This window comes from Hydractinia symbiolongicarpus, chromosome 3, assembly GCF_029227915.1.
Source record: "Hydractinia symbiolongicarpus strain clone_291-10 chromosome 3, HSymV2.1, whole genome shotgun sequence".
Lineage (NCBI taxonomy): Eukaryota > Metazoa > Cnidaria > Hydrozoa > Anthoathecata > Hydractiniidae > Hydractinia > Hydractinia symbiolongicarpus.
This window is the reverse complement of record NC_079877.1, coordinates 21396825-21419038: the sequence shown is the minus strand read 5'-3', so window position 1 is coordinate 21419038 and position 22214 is coordinate 21396825. Positions and strand designations below refer to the sequence as shown.

Here is a 22214-nt window from a genome sequence, read left to right as displayed (position 1 = left end):
ACAATTCGTAAAAAATTCGTATATTGGCGATTGAAAATTGTTCGAGGCTGACAGACTCCAATTTCGGTTTTGCATGACCAATCGACAACATAAGCCTAGTTTGTGCACCAGAGTCAGTAGTGATAACTTTTTCTTCCGCAGACGGGACATAAAATTGACAATTCGTAAAAGCTTACCCTGTCCAGTATCCGAGGTTTGAGATGGTCGCAAGAACATCTCAGATGAACGATGTTCTTGCTTGCGATAAACGTCTGTGAGGGAGCATTGTGATCGTTGGTCCGAAGGATGGCCAAAATTTTCGGAAAACATTAGTCGATGGGCGCCAGCAGATGATCGATCATAAATGGCTGCGTTGCTTGAAGGTTCGGGTCATCAGAGGAATGATTAGCCGTGGCTGATGGAGTAACAAGTGGCTCTGTTCGTGGTCGGACCGAACGCAGTTTTTGGATTTGAGTCTGTCGCTCAGCGATCTCTTGGCGAAGTTTGGCTTCATCAGATTTGATGCTACGCTGAAGAGTGGCTTGTTCGTCTTCAAGGCGAGCCAGTTCCTTACGAAGGTCAGAGGTCGGAAAACTCTAATAACAAGTGCCGGGTCGGAGGTTCATAAAAAACAATATTTTGGACGAGTTTTCGCGAGTTGTTCCGAATATCTAAACAAACTATGCCCGTACGGCTTGAATACCCACGCGGAATGGAATAAAACACTTTCGTTCGTTTTTGTTTTTTTTTCTTATGAGATAAGATAAATTTACAACAAACACTTTTACACATTTTGCAATACCAATTCTTGTTGGTTGGACTTCTTAAAAACGCTGTTTGGTATGTTTTCACACATTCCGTGAAACCATTTTTTGCACTTGTCACACTGCGCCATCCTTTCATTTCCAAAAATACCACAACACACGGTTAGCATATGGTTGTTGATAATTTTGTCCATTTCACGCAACGTCAACAATTCTTTTTCACTCAGTAACTGGCCCGGGACAACGTCAGTTTTTCCTGTTTTCTGGGGTGAGGTCAAATTAATGACAGGTGGAGATTGAGGCGGAGTTACAGTATTACAATCTATCACATTGTCGATGAACTCCTCTACAATAAGAAATTTTGATCGATCTATGATAAACGTAACTTTGTTGTGCTTATGTACATGTGGTTTGTGATGTCACGTCGTGTAGGAAAAAATGTTCTGTTTGTTGGTGAAGGAACCATTTTATCACAAAACAACTTGTTTTGAACATATATCTTTATGTGTCTTTCCATCTCTTTTACTTGCCTTATTCCTTGACCATCGAGTTCGTGAATTTTCGTTATTATTCTTGAATCGATTTGTTGACTGATACCACCGCGCTGAAACGATTTCAAGTTTAATATAATTGCAACAGCGTCCTTAGTGTATTTATACGTTACATTATATTATATTGACAATACCTCCCCTTACAAATGGTCTGCGTGGCAATCTAATATTTTTATCCAAATTTCTCTGTTGGTCTTCACTTGGGATTTATTAGCTGCCCATTCATTTTTCAACTTTTTGGCGCAGTTTTTCTTCCATTCAGTTAACTTGTCTATCTAAATAAACAATAAAATAATATTAGGACGGTGTTATCCTATAGCATTTACGGGTAATCTTGAATGGAAAAATATTATTTCACCTTGTAATCTGGAAAGGAAACAATATCTCGAAGGATAATTTTCGCTCTAGCTTATTTTCTTTTCTTTCTTTCTTGTGAGAAGCGTTCCTATCAGTACCATAGGCTTTTTGTTCCAACAACTATAAACGGTATCCCGTCGAACATTATTTGAGAAATGGAAGATTTTTTGTCTTCAAACAAAATGCATTTTCCTTTTAATTCAAAAATTTATTTGGATAACTTATTTCCACGCTTAAATTAAAATTTAATTTAAATCACATTTTATGTAGCTATATTCTATTAAATATTTAGTCAAAACTTACTGTCTGCACCGAAAGCTACATCCTTAAAGTATTATTGAAGATATTATTTCGGTTTGTCTGTTCAGTATTCATGTTATGTTATTGAATTTCCGCGCCCGAAGGCGTAGGAAATTCTTTAAAACCGTCGTTTTTTTCTTTTGGAGCATTTTTTGAGAAAAAATCGACCCTGGGATTACATGTTCTCCGTCACAGATGTAAACTTCGCACCCAAGCTCCCCAACTACTGGGAACTCATCTAAATGATGTTTAAGGACAAAATTAGTATTTGTTTTCAACAAAATTTGGCACAGTTAACAAAAAAGTATGCTGAACATAATGGTGACATAATAATTTTGATTTTTTGCCACCTTAAATGTCATTTTAGGACAAAATTGGTCCAAAAATTAAAACTACTTCATTTTCAACAAAAATTGGCAAAGTTAACAAAAAAAGTATGGTGAACATAATGGTGACATCGAAATTTTGATTTTTGTCACCTAAATGCCATTTTAGGCCAAAATTGATCCAAAAATTAAAACCGTTTTATTTTCGGCTAAATCTGGCACAGTTAACAAATAAAGTATGCTGAAAATGATGATGGTGCAAAAGTTTGATTTTTGTCACCTAAATGTCATTTTAGGCCAAAATTTAACCAAAAATTAAAACTGCTTTATTTTCGACAAAAATTTGCACAGTTAATAAAAAAAGTATGCTGAAAATGATGGTCACAGCAAAATTTTGATTTTTTGTCAACTAAATGCCGTTTAAGACCATAAACGTTTCAATCGCAAGACTTACCATGAATGTTAGGCTGTATTTTTTGTTAGCAATTTATTTTAAAATGTGAGTTTATTATGACACGTTTCGTTTTGTTTGCGTTTGTTGTAAGATATAATGTCACTTGTGTGCTTTATCTTCAGAGGTTCATGCACCAAACCTCCTCAAATGTTTAGCACAATAACACAACGAATTAGCTGGTTTTCATCAAATATTTTGGTAGCGAGCGGAAATTCTTAGAGCCCCCAGGGCTTCTTGTTCATCCTTAAAGTAGTTAGAATACGATGTTCCGGTTTCTATTTCATGTTGCTGAATTATTTCTTGAGCTTCTCGTAAGGAGTCGACACATTCTGTCTAACTTTCTAAAGCAGTATAGTTTCATTGATTAGAAGAAATGTCTACGACGGTATAACATACACGTTTTTGTAAAGACAATGAAATGATGTTAAAACGTCATTAAGAAAACCTTGTTCTAAGTTTGTGACCAAATCGTAGCTAATGCAAACAAGTAAAAGTTGTTAGCAAAATAATATTTTTTCTTTGCGCTTTTTCTACAATCTCTGGGTTTTTTCCACTTCCATGTCAGATTTACTTTTATGTTTTTGCTCCACTATTATTTTAACAAAAGGATTATTGCAATTAAAACATCATGAATAATTAATTTATTGTATAGATTTACCAAGTTTTCTTTTACGAGATTGCGCATGATTTTTTTGTATTTTTAAAATTTCATCTCTATAATAAATAAATAAAATGCGCGCTATTATAGCTACTGTAGAAGAATTTTAATAATGTATAAACACAAAAATAAAAAATATATTTCTTTACATCGCATCAGATTTAAAGAACGAATCATCTTCTTCGTCACTTGAAAATAGTCATTCTCCATCATATTCTACAACACGAGTATATCAAAAATGACTATTTTTCACGATAAACAGAGATAAAAATAAAATAAAAAAAACAGTGAATTCACCTATTTTTAAAATCGGTTGAATCAATCTTTGCTTGGTCTTTTTCCATGATAATAGATCATAGATTAAAAATTATAACGCAAACCAAGAGAAACCGAATCTCGTGTGCGCAGTTTTCGCGCGTCTCATGAATCATCGAGACAAGAATGACCTCCATATGTCAGCTACTCGAATTTCTTAAGTTAGTCGCCGAGCAAAATAGGCCCTCCAACCTGGCACTTGTTATTAGAGTTTTCCAGTGCTTTCGGTTCATTTTAAAAATGGAAATAACAAAAGATGATGGATATGAAGAACTACTGCTGTTAGATTTGTCGTGTTGCGAATTGAGGACATTGAATGTTCCACATCTTAGTGTTATACATAATTTTAGGCCAGAAATACTCAGGAAATTAGTACTGTATGGAAATATCTTAAAAGTATTGCCATCAAGTATATCACAATTCAACAACCTTATCGAATTGAATGTTTCTTCTAACGAGATTTCCTGGATATCTAACGAAATATCTCAGTTAAGAAAATTGGAAGTATTAGAAGCAAGAAACAATTGCCTAACGAATCTACCAAAGGAAATCCAGTTTTGTGATTCATTGAACGTGCTGAACCTTAGTGGTAATTTATTTGACGACTTACCATCACAACTTTTTGAATTAGCAAAACTTAAAGAACTATACTTAGGTGGAAATAAGCTATCACATGTGCCTCCAGTTATCCAAAAAATGAAAAGGTACGTTTTTAATAAGATTCTTCCAGTCTAGGAATGTTACAGAACAGACATCTCTTTACCACAGCAAAAGCTTTGATTAAACCAAAAGGAAAAAATCCATTTTCATGCCATGGGCCTATTATTTTTCAGAAATTTTATAATCACTAGCTAGACTAGTAACTTAGTACTTAAATACATGGTATGATTTGACGTTTGTGGTGCCGTAGCTTAGTGGTTATAACTCTCGTACTTTGTGCCGGAGACCAGGGTTCGATTCCCCTTGCAAGCAATTTAATATCGAGTGAATGTAACCATAGCCCTAGGTAAACCCAAGTCATGTGAGGGAAATTGGGGAGATGGCACAATGTGTGGGCCGTTGAATGTTGCAGGGAGTTGTCTGTTAGAACACGGACCCTAATTGGGTCTGCGTAGCTTAAAATAAGCATTAAATACTCTAGGACTCCCGTTCTAAGCCATGACCCCTCCTGGAAATAATAGACAGGGTATATCCCTCAATATTTGTGATGCTAGCCATGTAAAATATGCACATCTATCTATCTATGAAATTGAATAAACAAACACATGCAACAACTATACAAACTTGCCATTTACTAGGCTGTTTAGTGACTACTTGACGCAGCAAAGAAGGAAGGCAGAACAAGCAATAAAACCAGCTAATGTTAAAGTCACTTTAGCAGATAAATGGCTACTCCTTTGAATAAGTGACCTCAAAATTTTAACGTGGGTGTTGTAAGGCTAGAGCACCTTACCAATATATTATCGTGTTTTACCAGTGTCTTTTTTTAAAAACTATTTTTATTTTAAAAAACTTGCTTTCTTGTTAAATAAATTAACAAGAAAGCAAGAGATGCCACTAATAATAATTTTGATCTAAATTTATTTTTAGTCCTTTTAAATGTAAGGTTTTCTTAATAAAAAGAAACAAAATAATGATTATTACAGATCGTCTGTAACAACAATGTATAAAGAAGATTTTTTTCGTATGTTTTTATAATTTTATATCCATTTTTATCTTAGTGTGTATAATAAAATAAATGACAGTAACTGTATGACAGGTATTAATGTGATTGCAAATATATATATAAATAAAATTTCCAGCATTATGTTTTAGAGAGAGTAAGGAAATCATGTCTACATTTAGAAATCAACTCATTCTTTTTGTTTAAAAGATTTTTATCTTTATAAATAGCTATTTCCAGTTTCTCTGACATACAAAAATTACACTTCATCAATGCGCGGTTGTGGGTTGCATATTTTTTTATGACATTCCATCTTGCCTGTCAGGGGATAATCCAGGAAATTACTTTGGGAATCAGCAATCTCTTAAATTCTCTTTTAACCTTTTCTGGAAAGGAGAAACTCAATTTGTTTGTATCCAACAGTTATTATTTTAAAGTGAATCTACAAGATCTAAAACTTTTACCACCAAATTTTTCCCTATCCATCATTACAAGAAGTAACACAGCTTTTATCTCTGTATTTTATGCGCTCAAATTGGATTTCCCCAAAATCAGTATATCGATGTCTGAATTGACCTGTACTAGCCCCTGCCTGTGGCATATAATTGTTACATTTTATCCTCCAATAAAATACTAAGCGAATTAATCCCTGCAAATAATGCCAAAGACATGAGTTATGTGATTGGATAACTTACCCATGACAAGCAATTCCTGATCTTAATGAAGACCCCAAAAAATGGAGCGTTCTGGTAAAGGAAGGATAAACAATATATCTATGTTGTTTGATCTTGTTGATTGTCCAAGGTGACTGGCAAAGTATATGGATATATGAAAAAAAGGTGGAGCTAACTTTCCGAATTTGTAACAAAAGTAAAGGTATATCTGAGGTACGTACCAACTTTCATAAGAAGGATGTAACATAGAATCCTTGCAGGTGCAGTGTGATCCTGAAAATTGCAGGCCTGTAGGAAATAATTGGTACCTTCAGAACTATCTGGAAGAGTGCAAGTACAAGTTTAAGGACACCTCAACACAAAATAATGGGCCATGTTGCACACCTTGTGTGGAGGAGGCACAACAACCAAACCTCCTGTGCATGGTGCATTGCAAGCCAGACAGGCACTAAAATTGGCAGACCCAGCTCAACTTTGCAGTGCACTGTGCTACTACAGCTTTAGGCATCTCTGCGAATACCGCTTATCAACAATATTTAATTTCATGTCCACTATAATATGCGGTGTATACTCGAAAGAATAAAAGTACCTATGCCATTTTGATGATGGTTTTAACTGGTACAACAATCCTTGCTTAGCATCAGGACTTTTGCAAGTATGTAGGGAGTATGGTGCAGACCCCAAAGGGGTGTACAAGTTTAGGATAAAGCTGTCTCATTAACCAAAGGCAAGTGGTGGCCACAAGTTGATGGTGATTTTGCCAAATTTATTATGCCTACAATCCATTCCTTACAAGGGCACAAAAAAGCTTAGCGAGTCTGGAAGAGGGGATGCAGTGCCTATCCTTAGTTCACAAACACAAGCAAAATCATCTTCCAGGGCAAATATAACTACACAGCGAGATAAATTCTATTACAAAATGGTGTTGAGAGTGGAGGATGGTAAAAAAATATAAAAACCTTTTAAAAAGTACTGCAGTGTGCCTGAACACCTTGTGTAGGTTTTCCTTGTTCTTATGATTCCATTTCGCAAGTTTCTGACAAGCAGCAACACAACCTTCATTTTTCTTAGTAATAACTTTCTTTGGTTCTTTCTTGCTCATTTTCTTATGGAGGAAAGCCTCCATAGGGTCTATTTCAACAATTTTTGGAATTCGGTCTCTCTTCCACGTTTTTTCCATGATATGTTGCTGGAGGGGTCAGAATGATACGTCTAAATTGTTAAGCCTTATGCTAGCTATATAATGGTTTGGTTGTGTAGCCCCCATTTCTCGATAGCTTTGGCAGACAATTCCCCATCTTTTTGTTATTTTTCTGACACTTTATTAGAATTTTTATATTTATGGACAATCTGGTATGCTGCACGTGAAAATTTAGCGTCCCAGCAGCATCACAGGTGGAAAAAATTTTTCCAAAATACCGGTACACAAGAACCCTCAAGTATGCCATCAAGTCTTTAATGATTGGTCTTCGATTCATGTTTGTTGTTTGCTGGATATTGTTTAATTGCTTTATAATTGGATACTTGTATCATAATTACCTAATGTGGAGGCAACCACATGTTTAATTGCATATTTTAGTGCATACTAAACGATTCATATATAGTTGTGTGTTTGTTCTTATATCGTTAAGGCACCTGGGTAAATACCATTTTCTAAAACTTGTGTGAGTTAGTACATCTTTATTTTAGCTCTACAGTACCTAAAATATAGTATAGTAATATTACAAAGCCTGGGGTGCACTATGTAAGCAGAATCAGCACTGTCCATGCTCCATTGTTTTCAAATTATCAGCAATCCTTTTGTCATCGGCCCGGTTAAGGGCAAAATTATTCACCTTTTGGGTATAGACTCTGTGCTTTTTCTTTTGTATTAGCACCTGGATTTTGTAAATATTTACACCTTTCTCTAAGCTCCTCTTCTAGCCTTTTAAAGTGGTACACCTTCTCACATCCTGGGCTTTATAATTTCGCCATCTATTGTAAAGCTTCCATGTAGAGCGTAGTCCTACGCGCAGCAAAAATCTGTCATGATTTTTTTTACCAAGTTTATCTTTCATCAGGCCAACAATTTTCTTGTTTTTCCGATTGGAAGTGGTCTTGCATCAAGTGCTTGGACCAAAGCACTTCTCTACATCGATAGCTATATCCTTGTAGAGGGTATCCGTATGTATAATGATAGACAAAGCTATCAGTATCCGTCTGAGCAAAGCGTCTGTACCCAGATGGAGGTCATGGTATTCTAGCGTCCTATCCATTAGTCTATTCTATTCTTGCTGCGCGTGCTCATGATTATTATCGGAGATTCCTGACATGTTAGGCCTGCTACAGAACACTTCCTTAGATGGTAGCTTGGTCTCCTTGAAGCGTTCCCAGCCATCCATATATATTCATATCGGTACACTTTTTTTCAAAGCATTGGCCTAAAGGTATAATCCTCATTAAAGAACCATGTGGTTCGACTTTAGTTCTTCTTTGTTCAAGTGCTTGGTGCTTCCGAGCTTACATTCCTTGTACCTAAACCCAGCTACTTAATTATTTGATATGCTTGCCCGACCGTGCGATTGTGTGCCGGGTTGTCGAATGGTTTCATGGAGATATGACATTTCTTTACATCAGAGTATGTTCCTCTTCTATGCATCTTTGAGTTCTGTCATTTGTTTCTGTGGGAAAGTATCATAAAATCGCATCACCTCATTCTCTCTATGGTCTACAAATTTTATAGCGCAGACTTCACTGCGGGAAGGCGTATATGGAACAGGCACGTCGCTGTATGCAAACTTGCTGTATGTGCACCAGCCAGATATCACGTGCTTGCTCAGCTTCTTGGTCTTGCTATCTCTAGCATCATCCACAGTAGACTTTCAAAATCGGCATAGGTAGCAAATGGTACCCTGAATTGCAAATGACCATCATGATATTTAAACCATTTTTCGCTCCTCTTTGGCATTGTAACTTTCCACTGCCTCATAATCTATGCAGTAGTGGTAGTGCTTGTCTCTCGACTGTGTTGAATGAGTACATGCAGTTCAGGTAGAAATTCATCATGCGTGTATTTTTGGTGTTGTCACTGCCCAATAATTTTGAGAGGCACTTGATGCTGGTGTAGCGGGTCTTATTGTTGTATGTGATGAGGAGCAGGCTCACTTGTTTGCTGCGTGTGGGGTGTTGTGATTTTTTGCGACGATCGTCCCAGGATGTTAAGCTCTTCGCTTTTTCTGTAATGTAAAGCACATTCATTTCAATGTCTGAGTTTTTTTTCTTGAGCGTTTTTCGTATTCATCTTTATTATAGATTTTTTAATGGATTTTTTATCCCGGTGAAAAAAAACGCACTTATTTATTATATGTTTTTGGAACTACTAAAAAAAACTACCTGTCCGGCATGCGCAGATATGGGCGTGGCATTTACTTTTTGAGGTGTCTCGGAGGAAATGTGATTCATGGATGTGTGTACTGTGCTAAAAAGTATAGGGTGTATGTTGAGGAAGGTGTATTAATGAGGTGATAGGTGCGGTAGCAACGTTGTAGAGATCGATGTGTTCACCATGATAACAAGTATGGGGTGTTGCTTTTGTGGGAGGGGTATTAGGTGGTTATTTAAAGATGTGCACAAGTGTGAAGTGATAGGTGCGGGAAAGTGCGCCAGAACATTATTCTCTCTTTTCTTGTGGACGGTCATTGGATATCATCAAATTTTAAGTAACGATTCTTTTTCATTTTTATTCTGCTTAAGCGGATTTTTCCACGGGCCTTTTCGACTAGTATTTCGACTAGTGCATATAGTAGGCTATAAATTTTCGGAAACTAGATTGAGTAAAAAAGACATACATAATTTTTATAATTCGGTAATGCAAAACAGTATATATTACTAATAAAAATTCTTCATATTTAATCTATTCATAACATTAAATAACATGAAAAAGGAGGTCCTGAAAGAAAAATAAGCAAAAAACAACAACACAAAAATGCATATGTAAATAGGTTTTATTTGTATTATTAGATCATAGTTACAACAACATAAACAACAACAGATAAATACAATAAAATAAAAATGGCAAGATTATATAATCTTGCCATTTTTTGCCGCATTTCGCTGATTGTGTTACTCTCTATTCCCTTGTTTTCTGCCGTAAAAACAGTCGACTTCGGCGGCCGCCGAAGTGTGGACTTTTGGACCCTCTTAAAGAAAGGAAAAACAAAAGTATTATGATGTCAAAAAGAATCTCGCCGAAGTGTGGACTTTTGGACTCTCCTTAAAACAAAAGAATTTGTGACGTCAAGAAGAATCTTGTCTAAGTCGGCGAAATTTACGGTAAAAGAAAGATTGATATTAGGGGATGCGTAGGAATAATTTACTCTTCCTATTGTTATTGCCTCGCGGTAGCCAGTCTCTTTGATAGGTTCGGCCAACTTCGGCGAGCTGCAATCCTGAAGTTTTCTTCCAATTCAACATGTCTACTAAAATGACTGAGGAATCGTTTTGTATTGACTTGCAGCAAGTAAATGGAAATTTTGAATATATGATTGCAGAATGAAGTTGAGCAATGTTGCTAAGAAGAAACATTACTGGAAAACATTTATTCTCTGCGTCGCCTGTGATTGCAGAAGAAAAGCAGGCTTAGACTCAACAAAAATCATAGCATCGACTCAACGACTACGCTTTTAGGTACAAAATTGCTTTCTATTGCTGTGCTAGCAAATGTGAACATAAATATGTTTATAGTTTCACTTTCAACAAATTTGAAAGAGCTTTGTGTCAAATTCAAAAGAGCTTTATGTTGTCTTGGGTTTCTTTTTTATTTAAGTAACAATACATTTTATAACAACACAATAAATCGAATAGCTAGTCAGCTAGTTGCTTTTTGTAGCTGGTAAGTGTATATAACAATTTGTTGATTTTATAAAAACTTTGTATGTTTACTTTTGTAGATTTAAAGCTTCTGGCAATAGACACTTTTCAAACGATTCTTTAGCATTCCGCAAGGCCAAGAAAGAGAACACTAGTTTTGGGAGGAAGACTTTGACAAGACTTGATAATGTTTTGGTTTAAAATCTCTAGCCTCGTATCAAATTAATTCCTGGAAATTGTGCTAATTATATACAATTCGAATAAGAAAAAGGCATATGGTTTTATTTAATGAGTGAAATGACAAAAGTTTTTTCAAATTTTCACTAAAGAAGTTGTCATGCTGATAGACATGAAAAATGTTTAGAAGAATTATTAAGGAGAAGTTTTTTGCATAACCTATATAACCATTTTCGACACTATATCCCAAATTAACTCCCACAAAATTCAAATATTGAACAAGTAGCAAAAATAAGAAAGTTTGAATTGCAAAAATAGTTTCCGCAAAGATTATTTATACCTGTATATCCATCTACTTCCTCTAGTTTCGTAGAGAAAACAGGTTTTAAACCTGGAGTAAGGGTGCGCATAATGAGAATGTATGTATGTGCAGCGTTGTCGCAAATCCTGAAAAACAGATGGCTTAAATTTTGTTGTTCTCCTAAATCGTCCTAATAAAGTATATACCTTACCGGTAAAAAAGTGTTGTTAAAGCGACCGACCATTTTTATCATCTTTATTTATTTTTTATTTTTTTTAGTGAATATGAAACAAAATGTTTCAAAATTAAGAAGATACTAAGTTTGTAGATTTATGTTTGTGTAAAGTTGAAATTGTTACTACAAAGGAGACTTGGTAATTTCTTTTGCATGCATGTTTGTTTATTATCCATTTTTCTTCACGTAGTGCTTTTGCATTGAAAAAAATGATTTTAATAATTGTTTCAAATATTAGTCTTCAAAAAGTAATTTTGTTGTTAAAATTTATTCTAAAAAAGTAGCTACCTAAATTTTGTGCAATTGACTAATCATTTTGCAGACTAAAATTTCTTACCGACTTTTTTAGCTGATTTTTTTTACCGGTAAGGCGTAAGAATTGCTCCTAATGTTTTTTTCACCTGTATCTTTGTCATCGTTCATATGTTGTCAAAAATGACTTATCCGCGTCTGCAAAAATGGCTGAAATCAGAAACTCGCAAACAATAAAATAACCGCAATTTGTTTTGCTCTATTTTATCAAGTCAGTCTAAAACATACCATCCCAAGTCTAAACTCGTCATTGCAGTTTTCCTAATTTTTCCTCTTGCGACACATTAAATCCTTTATTTACAGGCATGAACGTTCTTAATTTGGTAAATTACACAAAGCAACTTCAAAAAGGCTATTTTCCCATTGTGCCAGCTAAGTGAGATATTAAGCAGGCGCAAATTGTTTAATTTACGACTGTTTTTTCGTCCCATGCAAATTTCTTCACAATTGCTAAAAATGTTGTAGTGGATTCTGTGAACATATAACATTTTTATATCCCGCCTGTTTATCTATGATCAAAAATGGTATTTCGACTACTGAGTTGCTATGATAATAATGGGCATTGCTTGTATCATATTCTTACTGTAAGAAAAGAAAATTTGGCAAAAAGGAATTTTGTGGATTTGATTTAGTAGCATTATGTCAAATTCGCCAAATTTTCTTTTTGTTCAATTTTCTTCTTCACATGGGTCATTTGTAGTGCTGTTTCGTTAAATGTTGTTTACCAAAATATTAAAGTTTTTTATGTGTTTATTTGTGAATATTATTACATAACGTTAAGAGCGTGAAAAAAGTTATTTTAAAAAGAAACGAACATAATTTTAGGAATTGAAATGTGTATTTTATAGTTTGCAAATATTGTACCTTGGAGGCAATGAAATAACGGAAGTGTCGTCTCAACTCAAGAAATTAAAGCATCTACAACATCTATTTTTGTGTGACAACAAACTGCAATCCATACCAAGTGAATTTGGACAGTTAAAAAATTTAGAATCACTCAGTTTGCATAAAAACCAGTTAAAGACACTGCCTGCAGAAATTTTAATGCTAATAAATCTACGTGAACTCACTTTGAGGGATAACCCTCTTGTTCATACATTTATCCAAAAGCTAGAGTTTAGTCCGCCTTCTTTGTTGGAATTGTGTGGGAGATCAATAAAAACGAAGAAAATTAAGTATCAACAGAATTGGTTGCCGAGGAGTTTGCTCAACTATTTGGACAGTGCACGGTGTTGTGTCAATCCAAAGTGTGATGGTGTTTATTTTGATTCTCGTGTAAAGTGCGTCAAGTTTGTGGATTTTTGTGGCAAATTTCGCTTACCCCTTGAGCAATATTTATGTTCTCCAAATGAGGGCACATACCGCGACAACAATGATTTAGTAGATTACAAACGATTGCAGAAGGTCCTACTACCAGCAGATGTTGTTTCTGATTAATAATATATTTCTACGCTCATTTTTATTTGAACAATCGCCCCCAAATTGTTGAGAATTTGATTAATTTAAGTTAAGTTGAAAATAAGTCTTATTTTGAGAATTCTCTTCTGAAAAGAAAAGATTATAAATGCTTTTCGGATAGACCTGTGTTTCGTTATTGTGTTCTTTAAGTAAATTTAATGTTGAATTTGCTTAAAACGTTTTTAAAAAAATGACCTATATTCGTTTAAGCTGTGAATTTTTTTCAAGATTTTTATAAAATTTTGAGACTAAATTAAAAAAAAAAACATCGAACAGGGTGGCAGGACCTAAAATCGGAATAACCTTTAATTTTGGAACAACGTTACTGCCTTGTTTATTGTAAGTCTTCGTTTCGTTCAAAAATATTGCCAATATTTGAACGTCAAATTTAAAATGTCGTAACGTAAAATTGTGAATTTGTGGCAACCTTGTCAATCTCAAAATAATGGTGACATCAAAAATTTAATTTTTCCTCGCCTTTATACTGTTGGCTAACAATTATCTAAAATTAAAAATGCTTTGTATTCTATAAAATTTGAAACACTGATCAAACGAAGAATGATGAACGTGGCAGTGACAGTAAAATATTGTATTTTGTACTTATACCGTTTTTTTGGTTAAAATCGGTCCAAAAATTTCAGAGGGCTTTGTTTTCAATGCCATAGCAAACAATATTTGAACATATGGTAACATCAAAGTGTTGACTTCATCACCTTCAAAATGTTTCTTACTACTTTTAATTTTCTCACAATTTCGTTTTGATGAAACTTATGTTTATTTTCTGAATGTCAAATTTCGAATTCTGGGCTCCAATATATTTTTCCAAATAAAAATATCGTTAGAAATGCGAGAATTAACGTAAAAAGATTTCACATAGAACATATTTTTACAAAGTTGCTTGGATTGATTATTATATACACAAAATGCATTATTTTATACCTTTTGTACAGATTTATGTTTTTACTGGTTGTCTTGTAAAAAATTTGTTTAAATTATATTTATTTTCGTGACAATTTATATTCATTTAAAAAGACATACACACCATTTTTTTTCTGGGATTTTACGTGTGAAGGAGTGGAATATCGTTTTAAAAACTGCAGAAGTGACTGTGCTTGTTTTAATTACACGTAGCTATGTGTAACGAACGTACTTTCGTCTCGTTTGAAAGTGACTTTCCAGGGTTGGATCAAACAATATGATTTCTGGAATTTGATTGACTCATAAAATTTTTCGTTCCGATCCGTACTGAAAGTTGAAATCATTTTAAACAAAAAACAAAATACAAAAGAATTATTAGCAGTGTAGCCAATCAAATTAATATATTATTGCCTCTTTAGTTTGGCCTTACGTATGATTTTTTAAAGATTCCCGTCCTCTTTGTTTTTCAAATTTAAATCGTCTCTGCTTACATATACAACATGTATAAATTGACGAGGGTCATTTAATTAAAGAATTTTTCATAAAATGATCCTATTTCACAGTTAAAGTGACAGTGACACACATTAAAATTTAATCAATAAAAACATTTTTGTAGTGTTACTACTTTTAGTCTAGCACTACTGTGTTGTCAATGTTTAAAAGTTCAACAACCATGTTTTCCGACATGTTTGCTATGCTACAGACAGCCGAGGGAAGTATACGCAGCAAGAAAAAAGTCAGGCAAGAAGAGAAATTCCTCAAAATTTACAATTGTTAATCTCAGTTTCTTTTTATTCCATTTAGAAATAATCAATTAAGAAAATTTACCTTGTAGTTTCTTCTATCTTTGCTATCTTAATTTTACATTCTTAGAAAATTTCCACCTGACGATAAAAAATCTTAATTTTTTAGAATATTTCCACCTGGAGAAAACATAAAACGTAGCTATTGAATTCTAAAATAGCCTTAGTTTCACTTGTACTTCCTACCTATGTACTCATTAAAAAAGACCATGATAGGTTCATTTAGCCAAGCAGATCCTAGATTTGGAGATACAGCAGGAACGCAGTGCACTTGTAATGCTTCATTTGGACTTTGCTGGTCAACCATTAGGTAACCAAGTATTTGTAAACCTGCTAATCTGGACTTTATCCTAATAGAAGGTGATAAATTTATAAATCACTGAATACCAGTGGGTTCTTATACTTGTCCGACTCCCATAGTCGAAATGCTAGAGATCTTGTTAATACAAACGGAACTCTAATAACATTTGTCAGTTTGCATCAACTAGAATGCTACCTGAAAGCACTTTACCTGGAATATTTTGAGCGAACTAGTATTTTATAATAACTAGTATTTTGTTTGATAATTCAAACTGTTAATGCATGTGTATTAGAAAATGATGTCTCGTATTTATAAGTAACTAGTTATTAAAACCCGTGGAAGAATCCACTGAAATTAGTGTGCTTCTTATCACAATAACAAAATCCCTTGTGCTTCTTATCACAAAATGATTTGTGGTCAATTTCATTTAAAGGAGAGGCGAACAAGAAACTATTTTGTGGAAGCCAGAAAATACATTTTATACATATATATTTCTAACAACATCTTTACAGAAATTCCATGTCTGTATGGGGTGAAAATAAGTAGGTTTTAAATGTACTTTTTAGTAAACATCACTAAAAACATCTTTTACTTGAGATGACCAAGAATATTTTACGTACTATAGTAGTAACAGCTTTTTATAACCTTCGTTTAAACTTCTTTGAACTAAAGAATTATCTGTCATAACCAACAACATTATTTTTTCATGTTTTGAGTCCCTTTTCCACAACATACTACCAACTTCAAACAATAAAGTTTGTTATCATGAGATGGCGCCAAATTTGAATAAATATACAGACCGGAAACCTTCAATAACAAATCGAACGTGCAATATGGTGGCTTCATCTTTCTTCCTTGGTTTTTTACTTTCTTCATCTTTACTCGCTATTTTATTGGCAAGTTAAGTAGTACAAAATAATAAAAATATCTTCTTTACATGTTGTTCAACATTTTTGCCATTTTGATCTTCAACTATTTCTTATTAAATCACTTTGTGTACATTGACCCCGTCACCATCAAAAAAGAGAAATATATCCCATTGTTTTTCAATTTAGCCACCCGTTTGACAAATGCGTAAAAATACTCAATTATAAAAAATTCAGCACTCACAAAAATGTAAACAAAATGATGTATGGTTTATAGTTATAGTTTATGGAGCAAGCGAGCAAGCCAATCCGTCTGGTCTTTAAAATCAACACTTATCATAAACTTTTATTCAGCAGCCGTGCCGCAGCGCAGTTCGCCTCTCCTTTAAAGGACACAGACAATCAATTAAAACTTTTGAACGAAATGGACAACAATAATAACAACGTTAATTGCCTGTGACTTTGCCTGTACAATAATTTATAACAAAGCACTCCTAACGGTAAATTTAATTTAGCATGCAATAAAATTTCCAACTAATGAAATCACTTTTTTTAAAAAACATGATTTGTTCTAGCCAATTGAAATCGTAAACAAAACAAAATAGACGCTTTAAAGTGGCAGTAACTCTTTTATGGCTGTCCAAATAGCTGAATTATTTACTCAGTGTTTTATTTATACCATTTTTTTTTACTATTTCATAAAAATATAGGCTTTAATACATAATAAAATGATTTTAACTTAACACCAAAATTGCTGACTCAGCAGAAATTTCGCTTTAAAATTGTATCATAAACAAGAAAAATATCGGCTTCTACGAGCTCAACTTTTTACAATCTCGTTATTTTTCATCAGCTTCTGTTTTCAAATGAACCTTGGGTTAACCCTGTTAAAACGATGTGAGGAGTTTTTTTTGTTCATTCTATTTTTTTAACAATAGCCTTTTGTTTTTTTTACAAGATTCTTTCTTAGCATCCCCTGCAGCATCGAACGTTGGTAAAAGAAAAATATTCCGAATAAAAAGATTTCCGCACACCGTATTATGGCTGCATGATTTACTAAGCATGTCTGAAAATTTTAAAGTAAAACGAAAATGCTATCGAAAGTTAAAGCTCGTGCAGTGTAGCATAATGAAGATCGTCTTAAATTTCGACATAATGCGCCATCTTTGTTGTTATTAACGTTTCTCTTTATTAATTACGTCATTTCTTTCTGTACATTTCACAAGCGTGTACACTTAAGCTATATTCGGCTGAACCAATTAATTATTCATGAATTTTATTTTTAAGGGGAATTGTGAAGGCTGAATATTTTTGGTGAAATATAATAGTATTTTAGCTATAAATCGTGACAATTGTGTTATAACAGAAAAAATATAGATATATAGTCTGAAAAAAACCTTTCGTAACCAATTATGTGAAAAAAAAAATTCTGATTTTTAAAAGGGTTACTGCCACCTTAAAGCAAACTGTAAAAGTAGTCCAGTTGTGTTTTGACCTGGAAAAAATGATATAGAACTGAAATTTGGCACACTTACTCCTTTTTTTATGTAGATTACCAGAATAAAAGCCCCATCGATAGTATTTGAAGAAAATGAGATATGCGCCATTTTTAAAAATGGTGGATTTCCAAATTTTCGAGAAAACGAAAGTTGATCAATTCGAAAACCAGTCAATTTAGAACAGAAGGTATTATCACACAAACTTTGAAAAATCATTATTATTTTTAAATTCACGGACTTTCTTTAATAGTTTTCATCTTAAAAAAGTAATAATATGTATACAAATTTGTGAAATCAAAATGCATCAAATAATCAAAAATGTTTCTCTTCTCTTTTTCATCTTCCAAATCATCTTCGACGTTACTATAACCATCGCATACCTAAAAAAGAGTAATTATTAAGACAAAGGTTGTCTTTTTTGGTGAACTGACTTATGCCAAGAGTTATGACCAGGGGCGGATCTAGGGTTAGGCAGCCTAGGCAATTGCCTAAGCCTAGTTTTGTGAACTAGAAAAAAAATTCTCTATAGATAGAATAATCTATAAAAAAAACTAAATTATTTTTATCAATTTATTTTTGGCATCCGCCGATTTCGACTAAGACGATGCGCGGCGTGCGTGTTTTATTTTACTCAAATAAGCAAACCCGGGGCGATCTTAGGCAAAATGTCTATTCGCCTAAAACGTCCGCGGGTTTTAAAGTTCCGAATGAATGAAAATCACAGATGGAAGAAAAAACGCCTAAAACGTCCGCGGGTTTCCAAGTTCCAATGAATGAAATTCTGGAATGTGAAGAAAAAACGCCTAAAACGTCCGTGGGTTTTAAAGTTTAAACGCCTAAAACGACCACGGGTACGGTTACATGGAGCGGATGTTTCTTTTTCAACAAGGTTTACCTGGATCAGGTCCAATTGCAGGGAGCACTTCAAATGTCTAGAATATTAAAGCAATTGTATGCCACCTAAGTTAAATAAAGAAGTTTTGAATTTGGAAACCTTTTCAGATATTGAAAGGATTGGAAATGCTGGAGAGAAGTATTTTGGCCACGTGTGCCGTGTTGTTGTCTCAAACCAAACCTTTATCTTCCTCTGCAAGAGACAATAAATTCAGTAATACTTGAAATATTTTAGTTTTAGCTGCTCCTGAATTTTAGGCACTTTTGTGTCAAGAACTATTCTTAAAAGTGGTAAACCACCAGATGTTCTTACAAAACGTGTAATTTAAATCTTTTTCTTATCAAAACAAAAGGTTTTAACTTGGCCTTGATCAAATGCATTGTTTAAAAACATAAAAGCCCAATATACTTTTTTATTGTGATTGTCCCTAAGAACTTTGACTTTGTGGGAACTTTTAAACAGTGCATTTTATATGCAACATCCCACTGCTCATTTTAAAACTTTTAAGAACACGAGAAGATCTCTTTGACTTTCCTATGTTACTTTTAATTGTAATAATATTGCTAAAAACAAAAGAATGAAGCAATACCTAATCTAAGAATAGTCCAAGTTTGTTTTATAATATTTCTTATTCTCATCTTGCTGAGCAATACATTGATATAATTTTGTTTTAGGATAAGATATTTTGATGTCACCCTGGTACCTAAGATGAATATTCTTCTGACAATGAAAATCACCATCAATTAAAAGAACACAGATTTGTTAATCCTTATAATATTGGAAAACTGTAAACAATGGATATATATCTGGTATAATCCACAAAGTTGTGTTTCATAAGAGGAACTAAGAAGGTGAAAAAAATCAATCAAAATAACTTGTATTTTGATGTCACCCTGGTACCTATGATGAATATTCAAGTAAATAACACAGAAGATTTGTTCTGAATCCTTATAATATTGGAAAACTGTAAACAATGGATATATATCTGGTATAATCCACAAAGTTGGTGAAAAAAATCAATCAAAATAACTTGTGAATATTCAAGTAAATCATAGAAATGATTTTCACGTAAAACATATACAGATCGAAACAAGAATTGCATGTCAAAAAACGTTCTGTTACAGACTGTAAACTAACAAAATGTCATGTCAACTTATGGATATGAGTAGGATTTGTATATATGTTGCTTTTTATATGAGAATCTTCATAATTGGCTTATAGTTACTAAAACTTTCTTAAAGATTTTACAGTATTAAAATATTTTTTAAACATAGTTGACAGGGACATGTAAGGGTAAATAATATGAGACATCTTCAATGTTTTGATGTTATTTTTCTAATTTCTAACTCTTTTCTGGCTTAATAAACTGCCTTTCTCTTGTGGGAATTTCATAGCATTAAAATTAATGCTTAATAGAAATTGGTGCAAAACTACACCAGTAACCCTAATGCTAAACTGTATTAACTTCATGAAGAGGTGATTACTATATACTTTTTGTACACGTTTATTATATGTTGCGATCTTACACTGTAAGTCTAACTGGAAATCTTTCATTCTTTTATATGCTGGTTTTCTTTGTGCATTTGCAGGTTGTTACCACAGACTATAATTTTCCAAACAATATTTCTACGTTGCACTACTGTTGACTATCTATTCCTAAAATTGTCTTGTAATGTAATTTTTTGTTGTATTGTTAGTTATTAGACTTATTGCATGTTTTGAAATGAAGCAAATCCCCAACTTATTACTTGTACTCGTATTATGTGCGCAAAACGAAAAAAGATGCTAAGATACTTAATACCAATATGTGATTCAAAGAAATTATGGAAACGCTAACCCTGTTTCAAATCGAATTTGCTAACCAGACGCATTTTCCATCCGCATGTTTTAACAAGGATAAAGTGGTAAAACTACGGGGGTTACTGTTATTTGTTTGGCTATAAAGAAACTTTCGTTTCTAATCTAGAAGGATTCTTAATAACTAAAAACCTTACTTTTGGGAAAATTTTAGTTCCTTTTACAGCAAAAACACAAAACGGCCGATTTACCTCGTACAACACCACAACCCTTGACATTACTTTGCCAAAAAATCTATGAAATTTTGCCTAACCAGAAAAAAATCCTAGATCCGCCCCTGATGACTTATGCCCTCCTGCAAAAAAATTTTTGGCTCCGTCAGAAATTTCAACAAGGTTACATGCTGTTCAAAGATCCAACCGTTACTTGTGATCGAGCAGACTCTCATGAGATCAATCAAAACTAGAGAAGGACTCACCAGAGGGCGAGAAATGAAAAATGATGTGCGGAACCTTTGGGTTCTTAGCTTGAATTCCAGCGCCTCTATTCATGAGGCAATGACTGGTGTCTCTGGCCTTTCTAGCAAAGCAAGCGAGCAACATGTCGAGATGGGGGCGGCAAGACGCTCCAAAGATTATAAAGATTGCAAAATGTTTATAGGTTGGCTACTTCGCTTTCTTTGGGCTTGACGTCTGATGAAAATGATGATATCAACTGTGAAATTGCTGAAGAGATCGGAGAAATGATACAAGCAAAGTTGGACAACCTTTCAATATTTGAATGCACCATCAAGCGGAAGGACCAGGTTAAGCCCATCTTCACCTTGCAATCCAAAGTTCAATTGAATAAATAATCTGTCATTGTCAATCCAACGATGCTGTTTACACGATTGATAGCTATAACGCAAAGGGAAAAAAAGACATCGAAGAATTTTTTGCTTTCGAACTAACACTAGAGCCAATGTCCCTCTTTAAACATGGCTTAATGAGAAAACCTGACAAGCCCTCACTACGTAAAGCCGTGATGAAAGATGATGAAGCAGTGGTCGATGGTGGAGCGCTATTGCATAGAGTCCGTTTGTTCAAAACTTCTACTTTTGATGAACTATCGCAAGTTTACGTTAGTTACCTTCGACGGCACTATAAATCTTGCACAGTTGTCTTTGATTGATGGTCCTAGCACAAAATCAAATGAGCACATGCGACGAACAGGTGGTGGAAAACGATGCCCCAATGTTGATATTGTTGGTTTTAGCAAAGTATCATTTACACAAGAGAGTTTTCTCAGTAACGAAGATAACAAAACACGTTTCATCATGCATATCAGCATAAAACTTCGGCAAGACGGGCAAACAGTGAAAATTTGTGAAGGTGATTCTTGTACAACAATCGTCGCAACAGCACTAAAAGAAGCCGAAACAAACAGCCAAAAAGAAGAATAGAGAAACATTTTTGATATATTTGATGCATTTTGATTTTACATATTTGTATACATATTTTTACTTTTTTAAGATAAAAACTATTTAAACCATAAATTTAAAAATTATGATTTTTGAGAGTTGGTGTGATAATACTTTTTGTTCTAAATTGACTGGCTTTCGAATTGATAAACTATCGTTTTCTCGAAAATTTGGAAATCCGAAATTTTTAAAAATGGCGCATATTTCATTTTCTACAACTGCTATCGATAGGGCTTTTTTTTTCTGGTAATCTACATATTAAAAACTGTCCCAAATTTCAGCTCTATATCATTATTTTCCAAGT

The 22214-nt window shown here is 33.7% G+C and overlaps 1 protein-coding gene across 1 annotated transcript; it reads left to right on the top strand.

Annotated features, from left to right (window-relative positions):
- The first annotated feature begins 1958 nt into the window (after positions 1–1958).
- On the top strand, positions 1959–18880 carry LOC130636181 (leucine-rich repeat-containing protein 58-like). Its single transcript, XM_057445819.1, has 2 exons — positions 1959–4408; positions 12763–18880. Exons 1-2 carry the CDS (start codon positions 3831–3833, stop codon positions 13349–13351), a joined length of 1167 nt encoding a protein of 388 aa, XP_057301802.1. The 5' UTR covers positions 1959–3830; the 3' UTR covers positions 13352–18880.
- Positions 18881–22214: the final 3334 nt, after the last annotated feature.

Excerpts from the sequence above, each read along its gene's own strand:
- LOC130636181 (XM_057445819.1), top strand. The coding sequence starts at position 3,831 with ATGACCTCCATATGTCAGCTACTCGAATTTCTTAAGTTAGTCGCCGAG. Across the intron at positions 4,409-12,762 it reads GTTATCCAAAAAATGAAAAG|TTTGCAAATATTGTACCTTG; the intron begins GTACGTTTTTAA and ends TGTATTTTATAG.